The sequence below is a fragment of the Plutella xylostella genome, chromosome 9 (assembly GCF_932276165.1).
Source record: "Plutella xylostella chromosome 9, ilPluXylo3.1, whole genome shotgun sequence".
NCBI lineage: Eukaryota > Metazoa > Arthropoda > Insecta > Lepidoptera > Plutellidae > Plutella > Plutella xylostella.
The window spans coordinates 6,125,957-6,149,557 of NC_063989.1; the positions used below are offsets into that span (position 1 = coordinate 6,125,957).

At 37.8% G+C, this 23,601-nt stretch overlaps 2 protein-coding genes across 2 annotated transcripts in view; both read left to right on the top strand.

The window, feature by feature from the left end:
- The first annotated feature begins 789 nt into the window (after nt 1-789).
- On the top strand, nt 790-3,258 carry LOC119693174. The gene has a single exon (XM_038115906.2). The coding sequence runs from the start codon at nt 790-792 to the stop codon at nt 3,256-3,258; it is 2,469 nt and encodes an 822-aa protein (XP_037971834.2).
- Nucleotides 3,259-8,201: 4,943 nt separating this feature from the next.
- LOC105384884 (centaurin-gamma-1A) overlaps nt 8,202-23,601 on the top strand; it is a 65,204-nt gene continuing 49,804 nt past the window's right edge. The window contains exon 1 of the mRNA XM_038108195.2: nt 8,202-9,309. Within this exon, the coding sequence (XP_037964123.1) occupies nt 9,147-9,309 (163 nt within the window). The 5' untranslated portion in view covers nt 8,202-9,146. The remainder of the gene's footprint in view (nt 9,310-23,601) is intronic.

The window sequence follows — 23,601 nt, forward strand, 5'->3', positions numbered from 1 at the left end:
TGCATAATATGTTACTTAAATGAATAGGTACTCAGTGGTATTATTGACTTAGAATTATGTAAACTTTCAACCAAAAAACTTTCAGCCAAAACACAATCACTTGATCATTATTCAATGAAGTACTAATAGCAATTAAGTAGGTGGAGACTATGATATAGTAAGAATAGGGAATAAGGGATACAAAAGCTAATAGAAAGTTTGAAAATTAGAAATGTGTACGGAACGACTGAAGACGTTATAGTTTATAGTTAGTCTTCATTGTAAATAGTTCATTTTATTTGTAAACAGTTCATAGAAATAACTAGATCAAGTAGTTAGTTCAATTACGCTCGCGAAGGTTCTGGGCGCTAAATACTTATAGTTAAGTAGTTAAGTACTTATTGTTGTTCGACTACCTGCCTACCTTTGTAATAATAATAAATGGTAACCTCGAGTATCTCTGGAACTTACGGGAAGATCGCTCGCCCGGCCTATATAAAGAGACGTGTCCGGCGAGTAAACATAGTCAGTCTTATAGTAACAGCAAAACAGTAAACAACATACAGTCCACTAGTAACAGCCTACAGTGAAGATCTCCAGAGACACTCGAAGTTAACAGTGAACAGCAATACCGGTGTTTTCTTTGGAAGACTCTACAGGCTAACAGCTACCTCAACAGTGGCATTTCCTCATCTTCTTCAAGAACCAACAGGTGCACCCGCCACTTCCTTCGAACCGTACAGTTATAGTTTCCCAACGGTCGAGGTGATCCGCACATTTGGTCCTTCGAGCCGGATTGAAGACACAGGAATGCCTGTAACGAGGTCCACGACAGGGAGGCTACAGCGCGGCGGCCTAGAACAGAGGCCTACAGAAGAATCGTCGGCCGCCGGCGCCACCGCCTCCACCGCCACCGCTACAGACTCCGACATGCACACGCCGTCAACCGCCGTGACAGCATCGACATCGACGGGTGTGTCCATCGGAGTAACGCCGCCGCCCTCCACTGCCGCGAGGGTGGTAACAGCTGCTGCCGGAACGCCCTCCCCACCGTCATGCATTCGGGCTACTCCGCCAGCGTCTACAGCAAGATCGAAGGCCAAGTCATTGAAGGCACGCCGCATCGCTGAAGCGAAGGAAGAATTAGCACGTCGTCGAGTTGAAATTGCCGAAGCGAAAGAAGAAATAGCACGTCGTAAAGCTGAACTCGCCGCCGCCCGGCTCGCAGTTATTGAAGCTGAATCCGACACCGACGACGACGACGGCAGCATCAGTACCGAGATGGGGAGTACACTCAAGGTCGACACGTGGCTCGAAACACAGCCGCACGACGTGGCCATCAAGAACGAGCCTCACTCCGCGTCAGCAGCACCACCGCCAACCGAAGCTGCTGCCACCACCTCCGTCGACCCTGCCTCCACTGCCACCGTCCCTGTCGCTCAGCTGCGGGAAAGCGACTCTGTGGGCCTCACCGCCCTCGCCGAGGCTATCGCTCTGGCTGCAAGAGCCGGGGCGACACCGCTACCGCCTCTGCGTCACATCAGCGAGCTACCGTACTTCAGCGGCGCACCGCACGAGTGGCTACAGTTCAAGACCGCCTACTATGAGTCTGCCGCTTCACTCGCGCCCTGCGACAACATGGGGCGCTTACGACGATGCCTGAAAGGAAGAGCGAAGGAAGCTGTCAGCCGCCTGCTCATCACCAGCACGACGCCCGAAAACGTGATGAAGTCACTTGAATTGTGCTTCGGGCGCCCAGACAGCATCGCGCTCGCCGAGCTCCAACGTCTGCGGGCACTACGCCGGCCTGTGGACAACGCTACAGAATTCTGCTTCTTTGCCAATGAAGTAAGCAACATCGTAACGGTACTGCAAGAGCTGCACCGCGACCGCTACCTCAACAATCCCGAGATCACGCAGCTCACAGTCGAGAAGCTCACCTCCGCTCACAAGCTTCGCTGGTACGACTTCTCCGCCGCACAGTCACCTGAGGAACCAGACCTGCTGAAGCTCAGTCGATTTCTCACTCGGGAAGCTTACATCTGCATGCCGCACGCACACGAGAAGACGCCAAGCAGTGCCTACGAATCGAAGAAACAGCAGCCGCCGCACCGCGCACAATGGACATATGCAACAACAGAACAGAAACCTACGTGTCCAGTGTGCTGCAACAGGGGCCACAGCCCAACAGAATGCCGCAAGTTCGTCGAGAGTGACGTCGACTCACGCTGGCACCTAGCGAAGCAGAGAAGGCTCTGCTTTAGCTGTCTACGCTACCGCAGCAAGACGCACCGATGCAGAAAGAAGAAATGTGATGTCGACGGCTGCGAGAGGTTACATCACCGACTGCTACACTTCGTGCGCAAAGAGCCAGAAGCCAATAAAACGGAAGCAGTCGCCTCTACGTGGACACCGAAGCGAACGAATGCGTATCGTAAAATAGTAAAGGTCCAAGTCTCCGGACCGGCGGGAGTGGTCGACACATGCGCGCTCTTAGACGACGGATCTACAGTAACGCTCATCGACAGTCAAATCGCACAGAAGATTGGAGCCAGGGGGCCCATAGACCCTCTCTACATAGAAGGAGTCTCCGACACAAGCGTCGACGAGTCCGCATCGCGTCGCGTCTCACTCACTGTCACGGGTGCGAGCGAGACGCACACAGTCAACGCACGCACAGTACAGAAGCTGCACCTCGCCGCACAGCGTGTCACCGAGCAAGACCTCGCCGGCTGCCCTCACCTGGAAGACATCAAGCACGAGCTGAAGGACACAGGCATGAAGCCAGGCCTGCTCATCGGACAAGACAACTGGCACCTGCTGATGGCGGCGGAAGTGCGAGCGGGACAGCGACACCAACCAGTGGCTTCACGCACACCACTGGGCTGGGTGTTACACGGTGCACACACACGCACACTGGGACAGCGTGTGCACTACGTCAACAACATCGTCAGCATCGAAGACAGAATGGATGAGCAGCCGAAGAGACACTTCGCGCTCGACTCACTGACGATCACACCGAAGATACTGAAGCTTGACACTGAACAGCGAAGACTCCAGGACCCCACTACCTGGCACGGCGGTCAAGGTCGGAAACGTCGTCATGGTGGCAGACGGCAACCTACCGCACAACACGTGGCCGAAAGACGTGGTCACAGTTGTCTACCTCAGAGAAGACATCGCACGAGCAGTCGACGTCCAGACCAACGGAAGGACCTTCAGAAGACCGACCAAGCAGCTGGTGATCCTGCCTACAGCTCCAGTCGTTCCGACCGATGATTTCAACGCCCTTCAGGCGATGACCGGCGGGAGAGATGTACGGAACGACTGAAGACGTTATAGTTTATAGTTAGTCTTCATTGTAAATAGTTCATTTTATTTGTAAACAGTTCATAGAAATAACTAGATCAAGTAGTTAGTTCAATTACGCTCGCGAAGGTTCTGGGCGCTAAATACTTATAGTTAAGTAGTTAAGTACTTATTGTTGTTCGACTACCTGCCTACCTTTGTAATAATAATAAATGGTAACCTCGAGTATCTCTGGAACTTACGGGAAGATCGCTCGCCCGGCCTATATAAAGAGACGTGTCCGGCGAGTAAACATAGTCAGTCTTATAGTAACAGCAAAACAGTAAACAACATACAGTCCACTAGTAACAGCCTACAGTGAAGATCTCCAGAGACACTCGAAGTTAACAGTGAACAGCAATACCGGTGTTTTCTTTGGAAGACTCTACAGGCTAACAGCTACCTCAACAGTGGCATTTCCTCATCTTCTTCAAGAACCAACAGGTGCACCCGCCACTTCCTTCGAACCGTACAGTTATAGTTTCCCAACGGTCGAGGTGATCCGCACAAAATGAAAACAACAAAGTTTGAAAATGACAAAGTCTAAAAGTGGGTTAAGGAAGTGTGAAAAACATTTCACGTATGCAGCAAACTAATGAATAATTATTAAATAATTTAGTGATTATGATTTTAAATGAGTAATACTAGTAAAAATATGTAATTTTAACAATACTCCCCTGATAGATATCCGTTGGCAAATTCGAACTTTGACAGGACGGTGCCGCTGCTTCAAATATCCGAGTCCCGTAAGTGTTTTATTTCAGGGTTTGAAGGCTTGTCTTCATTTGCACAGCTGTATAACACTATATTCTTTAAGTTAACACTAGTTTTATACGTAATTAGACATTAAATTTAGTAATATGAAAATAAATTAAATCAGCTGTTTTTTTGACACCCGGTTCGTAGGGTTGCCAGGGAGAAAAAATCCAAAAGTTGAAACTTTAACCTTGCGCAGCGTCTTGAAGGACAAATTATATTTTCATTTTTGATAAAATAATCGGAATCCTTGAATATTTTATATTTTTAAGAATGAGACACTAAGAAGATAATATCTCGAAACGGTTTTGGAATTAGCATCAATTTTTTTTACTTAACATACCGAATTGTTGATCTCCTATAAATTGATACCCCGGTAATAGATATCTTAAATAGACCATCCGGTAGAAGAGTTACGAATCTATGATTGACAAAGAGATACCTTGTGAAAAATTCCTCCACTTTGATCAAAAGAAATAATCAATTGAACAATAGTCGAATCGATAATCGCTGGAGTTTCTCCGCCTGAGTGATCCGCTTCCTCGTATAAATTATCAAGATAATCGGTATCCCTACACAGTTGGAGTTATTGACTCGTGACTAATATTTTTTTTAAAGAAAGTCGAAGAAAGGTCGTTCGATCGTAAATTGTAGTTAGTTTTGGGTCGTAAAGAAATCGGGCCCAATTTCAAATAGTAGCTATAAGTTATTTATGGTGCAACAATTGCGGTGTGTGATTGGGGGGTTTAGAAATGGTTGACGAAATTTTGGTTTGCTCTATTTTGAACACTACCCATCTTTACATCTTTGCTCGCTTTCAATTTGGTTCAAATGCATGCACGGGTGAATACGTTGCATAAGTATGAAATATATATTTTTTAACATAATTTGGGTTTTCAGTGACTGCTCTGAATCTTATATTTAATATTTATTTTTACATCGAAGAAAACGATGATTTCATGAGTGAATGAAAGTGAACATTAGTTACGATTATGAGGTCAGAGCCCTGAAATAAACTCTGACGCTATCATTAGTACCTATATTTTAATACACATTTACAAATATTTACAATTATAACCTGGTATGGGTATTTTTAAATGTACTGATTATTGGGTGGAATAAATTACAAAGGGACATCAATCTGAAGTCAGAAACAACAGCTAACGGACCCATATTGTAAGTAGCCTAACTAGTAAATATAAAATATTTAGTCCTAACTATTGGTATAGTTTAGTTTTTGTTTTATGTAATTATATAATAGCCACTTGATACATAGGTAGGTACATGAAATAAAACGCAGAAAACTACGAAGTGGAAGATGAAAAATCGCTAGCAAATATTGAAGAAACAAATAGGTCATAGTCATGCTAAAAATATGCAAGGTGAAGCATTTTCTTAGCGGATTATAAACAAGAACTATCATGTTTACTTTAAATCTAAGCGTTGAGAAAAATTTACATAGTTTTTTCAGTTTGTTTTTTTAAAGGCTAGAGGTTGAAAACTTTAAAACAGAAGCATAAAAACATGTCGCTTGAGTTAGTCTTCCTTTGTATAGAAAATATGAGTACTACATTGTTTATACAATTGTTATTTCTGTTCGCGAATATTGTAGCCTCTTACTTTTACTCGTCATTAATATATTTATTTGCTATGAGAAATATATAAAATATCTTCGTAATTAGGTACATGGGTGTCTTCACTCTTGCCTAAAGTAGGTACAATTAGGTACTTTTTATTTACATATGCCGATTTTCTTATAAAACTGATGTCGGCTTAATCGAACATGAATAGGTGACCAATACTCAAGAACATATTCGTTAGTTCAGCTCAACTCAATGGATGCAGCCGTAAAAGCTATCAACGAGCGCTTTTAAAATTGACCACAAGTTTTACAGCTCTTTCTGTAAAGGAACATCGCGCTTTCGGATTCTTTTGTACCAATTCTATCGGTTTTACGACGTCGTAAGATTGTCAGATGTGAGGTTAATAGTTTTCGTTATTTATTTTAACCACGGTATCTTTTAACCAATGTACATTATGTGTTTTGTAAAAATAATGAAAATAAGAACCAGTTTCATAAATTTTAAATAATTTTCTGTCAATTGATATTCATTGTTTCAAATACATTGATTACCTCTATAAAGTAGATGCAACGAAATTACTTATTCCAATAACCGGTATTCCGCAAGGATGCTGACTGGGTCCTGGTTTACTCCTACAGATTGATTGTTTGCTTGTCCTTCTCTCACCTAAGTTTTGCGAATACATAAGAAAGAGACCTAACTAAATGGATAAACTGTGGGTTGCCCGTGGGTGAAGATTCTAGTTAGGTCCAAAGACTCCAAAGTTAATAATATTATATTCAATGAGGTAACTAAAATACACTAACTTTTTGAAATAAGTATTTAAAACAATTACTTATCACAAACTTTCTAATAAAAAAATATTTGCATTGAATTCAAATTCGAAAAATTAATAATGTCTATCCTGTCACAAGGTACCTACATTGTATATTACAAGAGAAATCATGTTCCGATAAGAGACTATCATCAATGTAGTGCACCTGTCGTATTCGACGGGAAAAAAAAAAACTAGGGCCTATCTATAAGATGAATGTTAAGGAAGGCTAGTTATCTCGTTTGACGAGGTGCAAGGATCTACTATGGGGCAACCGGTTCCAGTTCCAGAGTTGGACTGGACCAGCCCAGGCGTGGGCGAAGTCCACATTTTCAAAATAGCCGGGTAATGTATGGGGAGACTAATTAAATTGTAAAGCTTGTTACGGTCTTAGCGTAGGATGTGAGATTATAGGGTAAAACGTTTTGTTCATGCGACGACTACCCAGCAGGCAGCAGCATAAGCAAGGTACTTTAACATCGAGGTAGAAATAATCTATGAAATAATTAAATTCTTTAGTTATAAAGTTATTTGTAGTAGTAATGTTATATAATATTTTAATTCGTTTTTTAATATTTACTGCACTTAAAAATGGACTAAAACATTTTATGGCTAACAATTTACAATCATTTTTAAAGTATAACGTTTCACATGATGTAACAGTGGAAGGATATACCTATGATATGAATACCACTTGAATACCGATACCCGGCTGTAAGATGCAACTGCTATCATCTATCTAGCGAGATACGGTGAACGGATAAAGTTGGTGAGCATTGAATCTAGGTCGACGAACTGAGAAAGCTATTTCGCAAATCTTATATACTTTCTGCGTGATACTGATAAGCTTTATTACAAATAATCTCTATGTAAATTATAGTAAGTATACAAAATTTCTAAGTAACTGTTATAAGCTCATAATAGTCATAATACTTAATGAAATAAACACAACCCGACATGGAGAGTATCATTGTAATAAAACCGAGTACGCTCATACAGATGCAATTCCAGCCCATTCTAATTTGACCTCTAGGTTTCTGTGTGGACCTCAAACAGTACTTACAAACCAAAGGGTGATAAAGACAAGATGATGGAGAGGGGTCAGGTAATTCTGGTTTTAGTTTCAAGCCGTGCCTTACTGCGATGTTACGATAAGAATTTGCACGACTCTTGAGTTCACGGTGAGCACTAGCTCCTAGAGTCTTTGGTGAATAAAATTCTCTAGTAAAATTAATTTAATTTAAGATGTTGGTACTTAGAGGATTATTTTTACTTGTTAGGTCAGGAATTTCCGTAAGCTAACACTTTGATATACTCACTAAAGACAAAATAATGTAAAGCTAAAATAGGAATAGCTTTGATGGATACAAAAAGACTAGAGAAATCTTAAACAAAATGTAAAAAAAAGAAATGGCCCTGTAAATAAAGTATTTACTTCTGTAAATGTAAATAGGTACGCACGAGTCCGAGTTGTTCTGTGGTTCAATAATGTTCTTGCCCTCTTACCTCAAGTATATATTTATCTGTTCATATAGTATTTTCCCATTATAATGCTTCCTCAGTCCTTAATATAAGCAATGCAAGCCAGTAGGTTAATGGTAGGGAAAATGGTGCTCTAGATTGTTACTAAATGAAGCCGATGGGAAATGCAAATCGCCTCAGGGACTGCTTCCCTATATTCACTGCGCAGTGAATGAATGATCAATTTCTCCATAGCCTGTTTAAAGCAGAATTTTGTAGGTTAGTCATCGTGTACAATGGCAGCAAAATTATGGAAGAGAATACATAAAATCAGCACAACAACCTTAATTTATCACCAAAATTAACCTGAAAGCATCTGCACCGGCCGCACTCTTGATAACAGAGATAACGCTAGCACACGTTACCTGGCTTGTAAAAGAATATCGTTTCCCCTCCTCGATACTGTCGGCTTTATTCAGTCTGCTGCTCGGTACGACGCGGCCCGGTCGCGCCAGTTCGCCGCTCGCACGCACGAACGAACCCGAACTTGAAATCGAATTTCAAATTCATAATTGGAATATCTAGGACTGTGTTCCATAAGCGGACAGGATGCTTAATAGTGACATTTCGTGACCAGCATTGTGATTCTCAAGAACAATAGTGCGGTGATCGGTTATACTCATTCATCTTGTAAGGAAAAGCCGTGATATTTCTTATAAACAATAGCTTACTTAAGTTACCGATGTCTATCGATAGCTGTGAATGACTTGAGGAAGTCGTTTCTAGTTCCGATATGATATACCTGCTAAATTGAATTCTATTGTGAAGTAATTGTACTACGACGGAAATAATAGTTTTAATGGTTTTGCTAAATTCAGTGTAACAGACAATTATCTGGTAACCTTGCTTGAGGTTAAATGATCCGTAATCAAGACCTACCTACGTAGGTAATGTTTGTTGTACCTGCAAGCCAAATTATGGTGGCATTGATCCAAATTGCGCTGGACCGGATGGCATTATAGATGTGATACAAAATAAGCCATCAACGTTCAAGATCCACATTGAAGTTGATTTTCAGAAGTGCTCAACAGACACGATGACTCGTACCTCTATAAAATAGAAACAATGCAGTTATCCTAATGAACATACAGATTTGGAAATAGATAAAACAACAATTCTAAGTGATTGTAATAAAACTAATAAAGATGACGATGCTGGCCGTGAAAAACTTCTTCATGCCGGAGAAGAGGGTGGACTCCCCGAGGTTCTCGCGGATGCCGGAGGCTCTCATGAGGTCCATCCGGCGCCGGTCGCTGCGGGTCAAGAGGACCAAGTCCTTGGTCCTGGTCAGCGAGAAAAGGAAATCTGGTGAGTGGTAATGTATGACCAACCGACTAACGATTAAATTCATTATTCTTAACTACAATGTGGCAGATCCTAAAGGCATCAGATTTAAAACTTTTAGAATTTGACACTGGTATAAAGTAAAATTATTTATTAATTTTTTCAGTGTCACAATTAAAATTTGTGCCTTTTGATTCAGCTCTAATGCTTTGTTAATTCTAAATTTCTAGATTTTATTGACATTTCTATATAGGTATAGGTATAATATAATGCTGATTGCTCGTCGTCAACAACGAGGTAGATACCCAAAACTCAGATTTTTTTTAGATTTTAACAAAAAGTCGATTGCTAACATTGCTTAACAAGTTAATTATTTCATAATAGGCAATCAATGAAATCGATTTCGTGATTTACTCATTCCGCGAATTAACATTGACTGAATCAGTTAAGTGTACTTTACAGGCAAAAAATCTAAGATCTTTTAAAAAGTATTGTTTAAACAGTTTTTTTTTTTTATGAATAAAACATTATGAAAATGCAGTTTAAAGTTAGCAGTCTTTAACTTCTACACCACAATGCAGAAGTGTGGTGTAGAACTGAAAACGTATGTTTTGTAATTTTCGTAAATTACTCTTCCTATTTCTTTTGGGTATTTTTACGAATGTCGTAAAAAGTTACGACCTTATTAGCTACGCTACAATGTATGTTCTTCCATTTATCTACAGCCATTTCTGGCACCTGAGGCCAAACGGAACGACTCCGACTTACAAATTTATTGCTATGTACTTACTTATTTCTAAAGTAAACGGCATGCAAATTTTTCATGAAAACGTGAGTTAATCCTTGAATAAATTTTAAGTTTGAAGATGCTCTTTGTTTCATGGTCTAACTACTCGTTCATGTTATTGTTCTAACAAATGTTGTGTGGGAATCTCATTATGTTTACATTAAAGATCATGATCCGTCACTACCGCCATGCGCTTCTACTTATATATTATTAGAAAAAAATTTGTTTATCATAGTTCTGCTGGACGACCTACTAAAAGCATTGGTTTACGACAGATGCCCTAATTCCCATGCTGAAAATATGGGTACACCAAAAAATTCCGAACACTTTTATTCGAAAAATACTGAATTTGGAATACAATTTACGGAATATTGCAATTTGCGATAGTGATTATTTAAATACCGAAATTTTATTATAGGTACCTTTTTTATAAACAATTTGTTTCAATTAGTTTGCTATAAAAAGCTTAGCTGTCAACTAATTAATTATCGGGCCGGAAATGTAACGAATATTTTGCGGTCGCTTGACTCCACTTCACCTGGTGAATAAATAGTGATGGGAACATTCACTTTATGGAACATAATTATCAATTTATTTGTAAATAGTTTACGTCTATTAGGATGTATGTAAAAAAGCTGTGATAGACACAATCATTTAAGTGGTACATACAAAAAAAATATTTGAACTAAAAAGTTTCAAGCCCAAAATGTTATATTTAACTAAATCAAAATTATAATAATAATTATTAACAATCCTTACTTAAAAAAATAGCATCCTCTTTCTTCTAACTGCCTAAACCGACAATATTAGAATATCTGTTTCCAAAGCTAACAGCCACTGCTATGTCTGCTTCCTCCCACCCCACAGGTGTGCGGGGGCCCTAATTAGCCAGCACCTGGCGCGTGCCGTGCGCCTAAATGTCACACTTGACGTTACAATTACAATTAGAATCGGACCCTAGTTGCCGGACCATTCTCGGCTGACCTCCGTGAACTTAACGAATCGCGAGGAATTTTAATTGATTGGTATGAAGTCGCGTGGCGCGGCGAAAGGTGTAAGTGTAGCGGTTAGGAAGTTATTATACTTTAGTGCTAGTTGGTAGTCGGTTATCGTGGGTAAAAACGACAATAATTTAAATTAGATATGTTGTTTTGCCTGCCTTTCAGGTCTTCGGTGATAAGTTGCTTCATCCGCATGTGTATCCTCAACAAGAATAATCGATAGACCTCTGTGTGATCTTGCCATTAAATATTTTTTAACTTTCTTTGACTGCATCCTAATGTAAATGAATTATTATTTGTTTTAAAATAATAATTAATTAAGTATTTAATAGGTACTTTACTAATTTTATTTTATCAATAGGAACCTGTCATCAGAACTAATAGTTGAGGTCAGTCATAAATTCATAATCATTATCATAATTACCTGATAGTTAAATTTTATCTAAAAGATGCGATATGCACTAATTTGGTTACTACTCTTTCATAATACGTATTCTATTGTTTTATTATTATTATAGTCATATTATATCATTAGTGTTTCATTACATAAAAAAATCTCCGTATTCTTTAATAAAATATGTCTCGTGAGAAGTTCTTACATAAAAAAACAAACTAGTGCTACTAAAGCAGAAGAGCATTTGAAGTTCCTGAGAAGCGATATTTCTATTAATACTGTTTCCTCCTCAAAATTATGCGGTTTCCTCTATGAGTCCGGTCTGTAATTTTATACGACGTGCAGCTTCCCTTACACTCACATTAATTTTATGCAAACTCATAGTTTCAATCCCTGTATCCTTATTTCGCAATCTGCTTGTATTCATGAGGTACTTTGTCTCTACTATCTATGTGTAAAATATAACATGAAAACGAGTTTGTTTGCTGTGTATCTATAGATTATTTTTTTTATAAAATAAACAAATTCTGCATGAATTTAGAACATAGTTTTTTTCTTCAAGTTTTAAGACTCGGTACGTGAGTAACGGCGAGACTTGGCCATAGCTAATTCATAATACGCCATGACTGCAACTCTTACCTCCACCTACATAGCCTGCATTGTCATTGACATTGTTTTTTACAGATTTCCAAAAATGGGAGGTTCTGTATTGTAGTATGTTTTTATGTAAATGTTGTTTATTTAATTTTTCAGAGGTAGTCTCTTGATTATTTTATCTAAATTCCCGTTTCCTGAAAAAAACTATAAAAATATCGGATAGACGTGTACAATCTTTATAGCTAGCCGATGCAAGTTCTATAATTGCGTCCTGTTTTTGTGTATAGATAAAATATCTATCTATCTGTCTATATCTTTTTGTTCAAATTATAAAGAATTTAATTATACTTCAAACAGTCACTTTTTAATCTGAATATGTAAAAATTATACTGCTGTTAGAAACTGTTTTCGAAGTGACTAGCCAGTGGCCATGGGCCCGGAGGGATCCAGTTCATAACATTTGGCCACACTCCAAATGTGGAAAATTGCATAGGGACTTCACACAGCTTTTAATTTATATCATGCAGTACAGTTTTGACCTTCACATTGGAATAAAATTATTAAACAGTAGATTTAAGTAAAAGGTTTTCCCGTAGGGATTCTGAAATAAAAAAAATATGTTAATCGGGTATTTTCAAAAAAAGAATAAGTAATTGAATTATTCAAATAACAGTCTTCCAAGCCAAATGTCATTACATCAGTATCACTGACGTGACGAATATTCCAGAGTCAACTAAAGCTGACCCATTTCTCGACCGAATCAGGTCACTGCACAGATGCAATTGGATCCACTCCAGTACGTCCACATTATCGTAAACAGGCAACTCAGTAATAGTTTTTGAAGGCCCGTAATATTTTCACAGAAATAAAAAGAGTGTTTATATGAGAGTCGCTTTTATATCTTTCATGTCCTTTGAAGCCGTAGATTTAATAGAAAATATTTCACAGTGCTTATTTAGCTGCAAAGGAAGCATGAAAAGATGTTTTAACATATGCATGAAAGGTGAGGAATCGCGTCATGCATTATGTAGAGTTTAAGGTTCAAAACTAGACAAGTGAAGGCATCAGTTACAAGAAAAATACGACAGAATTCGCGTCGGAGGACCTTCTCTGCCTCTTTATTTTTTCATTTGGCACACCTCGATCCATTCCTCCCGAAGCAATCTAACTTGACCTAAAAGTGTACCCGAGAGCGTCATTCCCGCCCTAAGCTGGCAGCGACCGCAATATTTCTAGAACCTTTTCAATATCGCGGGAAGGCTTCCACCCAGCTTCAATAAATTATGGGCAGCTTGCGCCTTGGGAGTCTGAGCTGCATCGTAAAATCCTTGGACTTTAGCACCTGTGCGTTCCTCCATAAGGACTAAGGCATTCATGAACGATAAGTGTCAACTCTGATATTCCTGGACGGCTATGGGTTTAGTAGCTTCTTTTTTTGCAGTCTAATTATCGCTCCGTACATTTTTGAATAAACGATCGCCTCTGAATAGCCGCATAATTGCTTTGAGCTTAACCGCGTTTACATTAAATTGATTAAAAATTGTCTTCACAACGTATTTTAGTGTTTTTTTTTACTTTCAATAAAATATGCATTTACTTTGTTAACTTTATGACCTTCCTCATTTACATGAGCACCTTACGTTTTGATTACGCACACCTAAAAATAAATTTGTACGTAAATGTGATGTCAGCGATAAATGCAGTCTGCACTCTCACTGCTGGTTTACTAGTCATCAATATTATGCTGTAATTGACATTGAACAAGTGAATTTGGCTGTAAATGAGTCACGATTATAGATCAAGGTGGTTCATCGGAGGTTCAAGGGTAATGAGATTATAATGCAGTTGAAAAATATATTGAATAGCACTTATGTGAAAACATAAATAGGTATCATTTAATCGACGACGCTTGTTAATTCGTACCGTCACAAGTCAGTGCTTCTCTAAATACACATAGACAAAATTGCTCTAAAAAGCTCTTAAAATTCACAAAAAGCCTTTATTTCCGTTAGCACCGTTTCGTCCATTATCCACCGACTGGAGCCATTACAGCTGTATGTTCCAATTTTAAAACTTTAAAACCAGAGACAGCCGGAAGTGGTCCGTATTGTTCTAGAGGAAGTGCAGAGCTTTACTGCAAAAATGGGTCACCGGTACCAATCGGAAAGCCATTTGCGGAGGGCAGCAGGCGGCAGGGTAGTGACATCTGACCTATTTACTCAACTAGATGTTCCACGATTAGAATCAACAATCCAGACTGAAATTCTATGAACTGAATCTCTATATAAATCACTTGATACAGAACTAAATTTATCTCGGGTACATTTATTATATTTGCGAAACAAGCGTCACCGCCACCACATAACTATGTCCTTGACTTAGTATTATGTGAAATTTTCATAGGTACACCTTTTATCAAGATAATTTATATCTTAAGTCATGTATAAACATAAAACTTCTTGGTAAGCCAACATGGTTGTAAGTTGTTGTGATAAATGGCATAAATCGCAGCGTGCAATTTCAATTGGCAACCCTACCCAGCGATCCTAACAGGACGCGCTCCAATCAAGCGGAACGAGATATTATCGACCTCTGCGATCAGCGACGCCATCGCCCCAGCACTAGATCCCACTATCGGAACACTAGTGATGTGCACTGACCTAGACTCGATAATTATCGCTATTGTTCTAACCCCTATTCAATCGCGAGCGTTTGTTGACCGCTTATTGCTGTTGGATATCAATTGTTTGATGGTGTTTTGTTTTTTTGGTTCACTTTAGGGCTATAGTTTGATTTCAAGATTATTTAGTTATTAAAGTAATTAATTCTGCCGGTTTTACGTCATATAGCTATCTGCTTTCACATATTATTTTAACATTGCAAATAGAAATACACTTTGTGTGACCTTCAGACTGTTGATACTGATAACTGATAAGGTATAGAAAAACTCTTATGACAATGCTTTATAGCTTTATTTGTGGCTGTGCAAATATTACTATCTGCATCACAGTGTGTTTTAATTGCCTGTTGTCGTGTGTATAGTGATTTTATCTTACACCTGGATCCTGGAATACTAATTAATGATTCCTCTTATTTAAATTAAGTAATGAATATTTTAAATTAAATCTTTATTGTCGTAATTACAAAAATTTACAGTGTTAGGAATAAAAAAACAATAACCTAATCTAATATAACTATTTTTAATTGTATTTCTATTGCAAAAAGCTACTAAGTATAGGCCGCGAATGGCACGTGAGTATTTGAGGCAGCACCGCCGCCGCCGCCGCCGCCGCGGCAGGAAACGGAAGTCATTGTTTAGCTGCGCGCGCGCAACTCGAATCGTAAAATCTCACAAACCCATCGGGCACGTGCTCTCCACTTAATATCGATGAAATTATTTTTGAGTCATTGTTGTGAGCTATTTCCAATATCTACATATTGCACTGTTTATTTCAATTTGAACCTCTTTTGGTTCTCGGATTAACAGTCTATCCAAAATGATCAATGGTTTTTTTTTCAAGGTTTCGTGAATTGGTGGTTTTAAAAACTTATATACATATTTGATTACCCTGAACTCCCAATTCAAATGCAAATCAAATCAAACGTTACCGGCCTGTGGTAAAACAAGCAATGTTTTCATACAAATACAATAACATACATTTGACTAACAAAGCTTAGACAAATCGCTCCATTTCATCATTTTAATGGCGGCAAGGGCTTAGTGATGACAACATGGAATATTTCATCGTGTAATTAATTGAGCTCCCTGGGATCCAAATTAAAGCTAGTGTGAGTTTGTCATTATCATTATGATGTTAGATCGGGTTGCGCTATGAATTATCTGATAAGGGAAACATAAATGAGAAACAACATATTTCATTCAGGGTAGCACCGATATGAAATATGTATGTATGTGCTATGATGTGGTATGTAATTGAATATTAATTACTTTCCTGTCTTGAATCTTACCATGAAGTTTTTGTGTAGAATATAGTTAATTGTAAATTAAAGCTAAATCAGTTAGTATCTAGATTTTATGTTATTTACGATGCTTCAGCTTTTAATTTTGTAATTGTATACCTAATAAACTTCATTGAATTTAGTACGAGTACATTCAGTGGAAGAGTGAAACTAGCCAACGAACGAAACGAGCCAAAAAACAGAATCATTGTTTGTTTTTTAAATAAAATCTTACCCAACGGCTCGCGTGACAATTTTTTTGGCCGAAATTTCGAGTAATCTCTTGACAATTGCGGTCTTTCGTCTATGCCAGTCAACCTAACCACGAATTCAATAGCAGCAAACAAATTTAAGAACATATCATTAACCGTGCGAAAGAGTTCCCGCTGGTTCCACAAAAAATGTGGGCGTAGCCGTGGTTAGCGCAAAGAAACGCGCATAATGACTTAATAATGATCCTTCAAACCGACAAATTCACGTATCGGAAAACATGCAATTATGCCGATTAAAATATTATGCCGAAAAGGCGGTGCGAAAGGAGTGTGAGCGGCCTCCTGCATAGGGATGGGGGCAAATAGCATCGAGGTTTTAGTTCGGTGACTCTACACTCTATTTATTTATTTATTATAGATACACCAACAGCGTACATATATACTCTACTATACACGCTTAACATAAATTTGTGTTAGTGTAAAAACTGAAAGTCATTATAATACCACATATTAACTAATTATCATAGTTTTTTATCAATCTCTTAATATATTAATTTCTACGAATTGTTCGTATATTAATTCTGAAGTCCTAAAACAACATAATACGTATCAGTCAAATTATGAGTACTTTAATGGTTTATCTAATCTATAATTCCATGTAATGATAAAATCTTACAACAATTGATATTTAAATTTGAGGGTATCGAACCCAGGGCTTCTTGGTGGTGGTGGTGGTGCTCTACATGACAGAGGCAGCTATGGTTTCAAATAGCCACGTAATTATTTCTTATATCACTAACCAGCGGCTTTTCGTAGTTTGGTATCAGTAATGTATACAAAAGGGGAAAATTCAAATCTTTTAACAACTGTATAATGGATGGGATATCGATAAAATTACTATCGATTTCCAAGTCAACAGTATCGATACATTTCGCCCTAAGATTAGGCACGTCGCAAACTTCAGACGTTGATCTATTCGCAAGGCAAGGGGGTGTTCACAATGGAGCCGGCAGATGTTCAGCAGGTAAATCGGAGCAGAACAGCAGATGCAGGGGAACAATTGGCCGATTCTCCTTGGATTTTGTGATCGTTTTAATTTAATTATTTTTTCGCGTGCTTTAGTTTTCGTTCGCTGACGTCTTGGTTGGTAGTTTACATTTTAGTTGGTACTTAGTTGTTTTTTTCTAGATTTACTAACCATCCATTAATACTAAAAAAACATAGTGCACTCATATATATTGTGTGGTGTGGTGTATTTAGATCTATGTTATATCTATAATATCGCTATATGAGTATTACATTACACGCGGAACCAATTCTGTTAGATTTACAAATGAATTTACAGTATAACAAATTCTATTCGTTTAATTTATAAGAGTACCTAACTATATATAAAACTGTTCGGTACAAAATACTCAATACAGTATTATGAATCACATTTTATTCACAGGACATTGGTCAGCGAGGGTGTGTTTGTTTTATCGATCGAATGCCAGAAATGGCCTGATACGGCGTGGCGTGACCGTCACATTTGGCACGGCGATCTCTCACGTAAGGTCACACATTATGTCACGCGATTTTGTGGCAATGACTAGGTTTCATTTCCATTTGAGTTGGTAATTTATTATTATTATTAACTGTATTTTTGCTAGACAGATTTATTTGCATTATTTGTGTTGTACCTTTAAAACTGAAGAAGAAGAACCTATTATGATATGAACACATACAATACAATGTATGGTAGACTAGAAAGTGATTAGGTACCAAGATCGTAATTATAAATGCTTCAGGTGCTCTATAATGTAATTTAATTATGTATTATTTTGATAAAAGACAGATAAAATCTTACCAGCATTTTATCTTTTTCCTTCAAGATTTCAAAGAGACAATCTAAATTGTTTTGCGTAAGCTGAAAATACACAAGACAAGAAGTCAACAGTCCGTAAAATACAGTCTTCAGAATTGTTTAGAACGTCTACTACTACGGTACTTATATTTTTTCATTTATTTATCACTCTACTAATGTCAAATACTTGGCAAAGTTATGTAAACTATGTTCATGTGTGTTATTTTTAACTTAATACAGAGAAGCAAATAAGTACCATTATATACTAATTTTTATACTCCCGTGTATAGTTAATGATTAAATTTTATAAGTTCACTTTACTATTTTGCATAGACAACGTCATCTAAGTTAAGATATTTGGGTATGGAGATGTATAACATCTAGGTACATTGATGTTCTTATTTAAATGCTTTATTTTAGTAGTATAAATTATAAATACACTTTATAAATGACTCGTCGACAGTTAAATGCAACATTACACTAATTATCGTATTCGCCTTCTATTTTTAACATGACTTGTCTGACTGCATCAAATGAGCTTTGCTCATTCCAATTTAACCCTTTTTCTCTTTGATACAAGTTTCTTATTACAGTAAGTTTTCCAGAGTGCATATCTGCTGCCGTCTTGTCAGATGATGATGTCTCCAACCTAAGCTCTGCATTTAATTTAGCTTTTCTTGTTTATTAATAAAGATGATTTTCCAGTGTATGGAAAGCAACATTAAGTTTTGCAGGATGGCGCCTAAACTGTCTTGTTCAAGGAATCATGTCGGCCGAGCGAAGAACTTGATGGACTCGCGGTTAATTGGCACATTATCCAGCCGTTTTGATTGCGTTTATTTACGTAACATTACAGTTAGAATTTACACATTTACTAACTTATTTACGAATTACCTACAGCAAGCGGCAAAATTTTACTGAATATCAATAACAATGTCATATTTTTCTTATATTATGTGTCTTATAAACGTATGGGAAAACATGTAATTAAAATAACCTTTATCAGTAGAAGCATTCTCTATTGTGTCTCTTGCCACAAATAACTCTTATTCTATTCTGTTTCTCACAGCGATCTCTTCAAACAGTCATTCATATACAATGATTTCCTTTACATTGCACTCCAGAACGCAACTTTTATACGTTTTTCTATCATCCTTACAAAGCCTTCGGAGGTTGATCGTAATTATTTCGTACAGCCGTCGGCCTTCCCCGTATCCCCTAAACAATTTACGTCATCCGTGATTCAGTGCTGCCACCTACAATGCTTAATCCTATTATTCTTTACCCCTGACCTCTGGGTCTTTCATTCGCAAGGTCTTCTATTCAAGTGGGTGGACATTGTTATGCCAAAATCAGACAGCCTCTACGACTATTCCTAGTTTTAGAAATTGCACGCCATTCTGCGACTTTATTTAATGGTGGTTTTCAATTTACATATCATAGAATTTTGATGAATTTCTTAATTGTCATGTTTCTTACTTTAATTTTTTTATAATAGAAGTCTATCGTGCTGAATTCGTATATCGTGTATAAAATGATGATAGGGATGTATGTAAGTACAAGTATAAGTACATAAAGTTTAAGTATTGGTTATTCCAAATTCAACGAAATTAGGTAGGCACTTCGCAACTCAAAAAGGTAGCCATAACGGTCCACCCACGCGCGCGGACCACTCCAGAACCCAACAAAAAGAAATCATCTTTGTAAAGCAATTTGTACACAAATCCGAGCCAGATGCCCCGTCACGCTCCATATTATATTATTATACTGTATGTCTGTCTGTTTGTCCATGTCAATAGAGACCGATGGACGATTCATAGTTATGAATGGCGGATTATTTTGAAGGTATAAGAAGGAAGTTTTTTTGGCGCTCCCAATTTTCAGTGGCGCAATGGTCTTCAATATTTTTTTTCTCTATTCGTCTGACTACTGATATTTTTGTTCATACCGTAGGAACAGTACCCATTTCATCTAACTCATATTTTTTCCAGAATTTTAACATAAGCCAACCAAATTACTTATATTGGTACATACATATATCAGTAGTAGTAATTCTAGACGAAAACGTTACCGAAATTGTATATCCCACTAAAAGCTTTTCGCGGGGTCTTTCAAGAGCAAACAAAATCACAAAGGACAATCAGAACTAACTTGCGAAAAGTCTTTTGTTTGCGCCGACTATCAGGTTACAAACAAAACAGATGGTCTGATTAAACGGAATTAGGCTGGATATAAGGGGTCTTTCAAAATATTTCTAGATAAAGGTACATTTTAATCACATTCTTCAAAGAGAACCGTTTATTCTTATAGACCTCCAGTCACATTTTATCAAACTTAGCAAAAGCTACAATAATAATGACATTCGTTCTTACCAGCGCAACAATCGATTTCCTGAATCTCATGTTATTGTTTCTCTGACCTTACAACTTAATCCATGCTTGAAGGCAACGGCTAAGGCGGCAGAGCATGACCATTGATTGAGCACGCACAATGGGAAGTGGGGCTTCCTTCCTCCACAGACCATCGAGTCTTAGCTGGCTTCAGCTCGGGCTGGAGTAGTAACCTGGTCAAAGTGCATTAAAGTGCAGCCAAATGTAACCTGTTTTTGGAAATTGCGTTGTCTTTTAATCTATAGAGTTTAGAAGACCACAGAATGTGATGGTTTAATGGAGCTTGTATCTCACATTAATCATTTGAAGAAATTCCCGGCAATACCATGATAATGTTTACAATTTTATTCTACAAGTAAGTACATAGAATACTACCTGGAGACTGTGGAGACCATAAAATCTTCATAGGTATATCTTATTGTGGGAATACCAGAGACGAAAATTGCAAACCTAAGTACGGAAGAACATCGTAATCCCTTCCCGAATCCCAAGACAGGCTGGCTTGAGCCAACTCAGCTTCGCAGCCATTGTCCTGGCTAAGCCGCCTCGAGGTGGGATTATGTTTCCATTTCCCGCTTCCCGTGGGGATCCTGATATGATTTAATGTAATTGAACTGTGTTCTTCACTGCTGTTGTCCTATATCTTGAAAAAACAAAAACAAGAGGACGAAAAACACAATAACCTACTTCACATATACATTGCTTTTTGAAGAGCAATAAACACGATACACGCCACTTCGGGACAACCATTAAACACCTATTTGAAGTTTAACGACACCTATAAAAATCATAACACGCTCTCCTATGGGCGGTACTGGAGTCCCATGAATAAATACGATCTTATTAATAACCCTTGTGCGGTTCGCGATTAGCTGCGACTTGTAAAAGACCCTCAACCCTTACATTCTATTATCTGAATAGCCATAAAGTTAATTTACGACGGGAATCGAACGTGGATCTTGAATGGCTCATCCAGAATGGGCGCGGAGGCAAACAGTCGTTAAATTGGTCTTGAAAAAGTGGATGGAGCAAGCTTCAAAGCGTGTACAGTGGAGGACACCTTAAATGTCTAATGTGTCTCTTATGATGTTGGCGATGCTTGTTCAGGATGGTTTAAAAGAAAGTGGTAAGTGTTTTATTTAGAAACTGCCACTGTACCAAGCGAGGGATATTGTCATATTGAGTCGTGCGCTCAATACCTACCTAAATTGAATGTTGAAATACTTCTATTGCTTTGAGCCGGTAATGCAATTTTGTTTTTATCAACTATTTAAGAACTTTTACATAAGCATGTTACTGCTACTAATGCCTTAATATATTTCTAATTAATTTATATAAGTGATCTCGCCCATTCTGTTTAAGTAATAGTTTTTTTGATTTTCCAAATTTGCACTAGGTAAATTTGCTTCCGTCTTGACTGGGGCAATGAGAGAATCGCATTGCATTAACATTATTCAATCTACTTATAACATAATCATTAGCATTTATGCGTAAAGTGTCCTAATGTCTTCTTTTATGCATGACATAACATTCTTACGTGTCGTTTCGTTTCACTTGTGTAATAGTTTGCGAATATATAATTTAGACTTCCGTATTTGTGAATCTGTCTATCCTCGGTTACTAACTTAAGTATAGTGCAGGTCCGAATTTCGGGTAATTCCGATTTTTGCCAATTTCTTCCAAACGCAGCCATACTTTGAACCGTGGAACCATTCATCTTGATGGCAACTTAATCTTCTACCTTGCTTGGGTTGTTCCACGGTTCAAAGTATGGCTGCGTTTGGAAGAAATCGGAATTATCCGAAATTCGGAATAACCCATCTGCACCTTACTTACTAGTTATTTTGTTAAACTTGAACATCTTGATTCATGACGCTACGAACTGAAATTGAGAGTCGGTAGTGTACCTGTATGTCTAAAATGCAACTATAGGCGCGAAGACAGGAGGGTAGGATTTTTTAAATGTAATTATAATAAATATTTTTAACATAAGACTATATTGATGTCATGTATTGCCATCACTCGTTAATGTCTATCAAAATAAATAAAACTAATATCAATGCTGAATTCCTGAAGGCTTTAAATTGAATTTAAGCAATGTTAAGAAAGATAGTGGTAAATTTAAAGCCTTCAGAATCGCTACCAGTATACGTAATTAATTATTATAATTAATTAATGATAACTGATGAATCTGATGATGATAAACCTTAGTCATGAGAACGAGAGCAGAGAATTTACAAATAGCGCCAGCAGATGAATGTAGAGAAATCCATGTGAAGACTTCCAACTGTTATTTATTTGCACAAAACCTAGTTAATTATAAATAGGTACCAAAAGTGTGTTAATTAATTTGAAGAAACATTTGTCTTCAAACTCTTTAAGACGTCAATACGCGTACCTATAATGTATAATTAGTCAGCACTGTAAGATCATTAGTTTATTTTGATTGTAATTTATAAACTTCAGTCAATCGAAAATAGTTGAAATAAATGTCATAAATATAAGTAGTAAGTAGTTACATAATGTATATTATGAATATATGCCTAAATTTTCTAGGTAGTCTAGTACTAAGTACCTACATTAAGTCCGAAAATAGTTAGAAAGCCAACAAATGCTTCGAAACAATTTATTTTCTTTTGGAATTCCTAGATTTCTTTTGCCTTTTTCTTTAATAGTAAAGCGATGCTTTTTTCTCGTTTAGCCACTTTTTAAGCCCAACGGCAGCCAAGTTTCCTGAAGTTATGTAATATCGCTCACAATGACATCTAATGGGTATCTAGCTTGAGACGTGACCGATTTAAATTTCTTTATGGTACAATCGTGTACACAAGTATTTAAGGTTTTTGGTACTTCATCTAGATTCTAACTATTTTATTCTCGAGTCATTTCTAATTACTAAATTCTTAAATTATACCTGCTCTTCCGCGTATTTAGAGGAGTACTTTTTTCATGTTATGTATAAGTGACAGGTCGAGGAAAACAACGGTTTTCCGTACCCTAACCCTAGCTAGTACATGTCCGTACCCACACATTAAATCTGTCAATCTTCTCTTCCTCTGCCCAATAGTCAAAGGACCGAGGTAAAGCACATGACACTGACTTTGGTATTCAAGTTGATGTAGGTTGATA

Bases quoted from the DNA above. Each gene is read 5' to 3' on its own strand.
- LOC119693174 (XM_038115906.2), top strand. From the start codon at position 790: ATGCCTGTAACGAGGTCCACGACAGGGAGGCTACAGCGCGGCGGCCTA.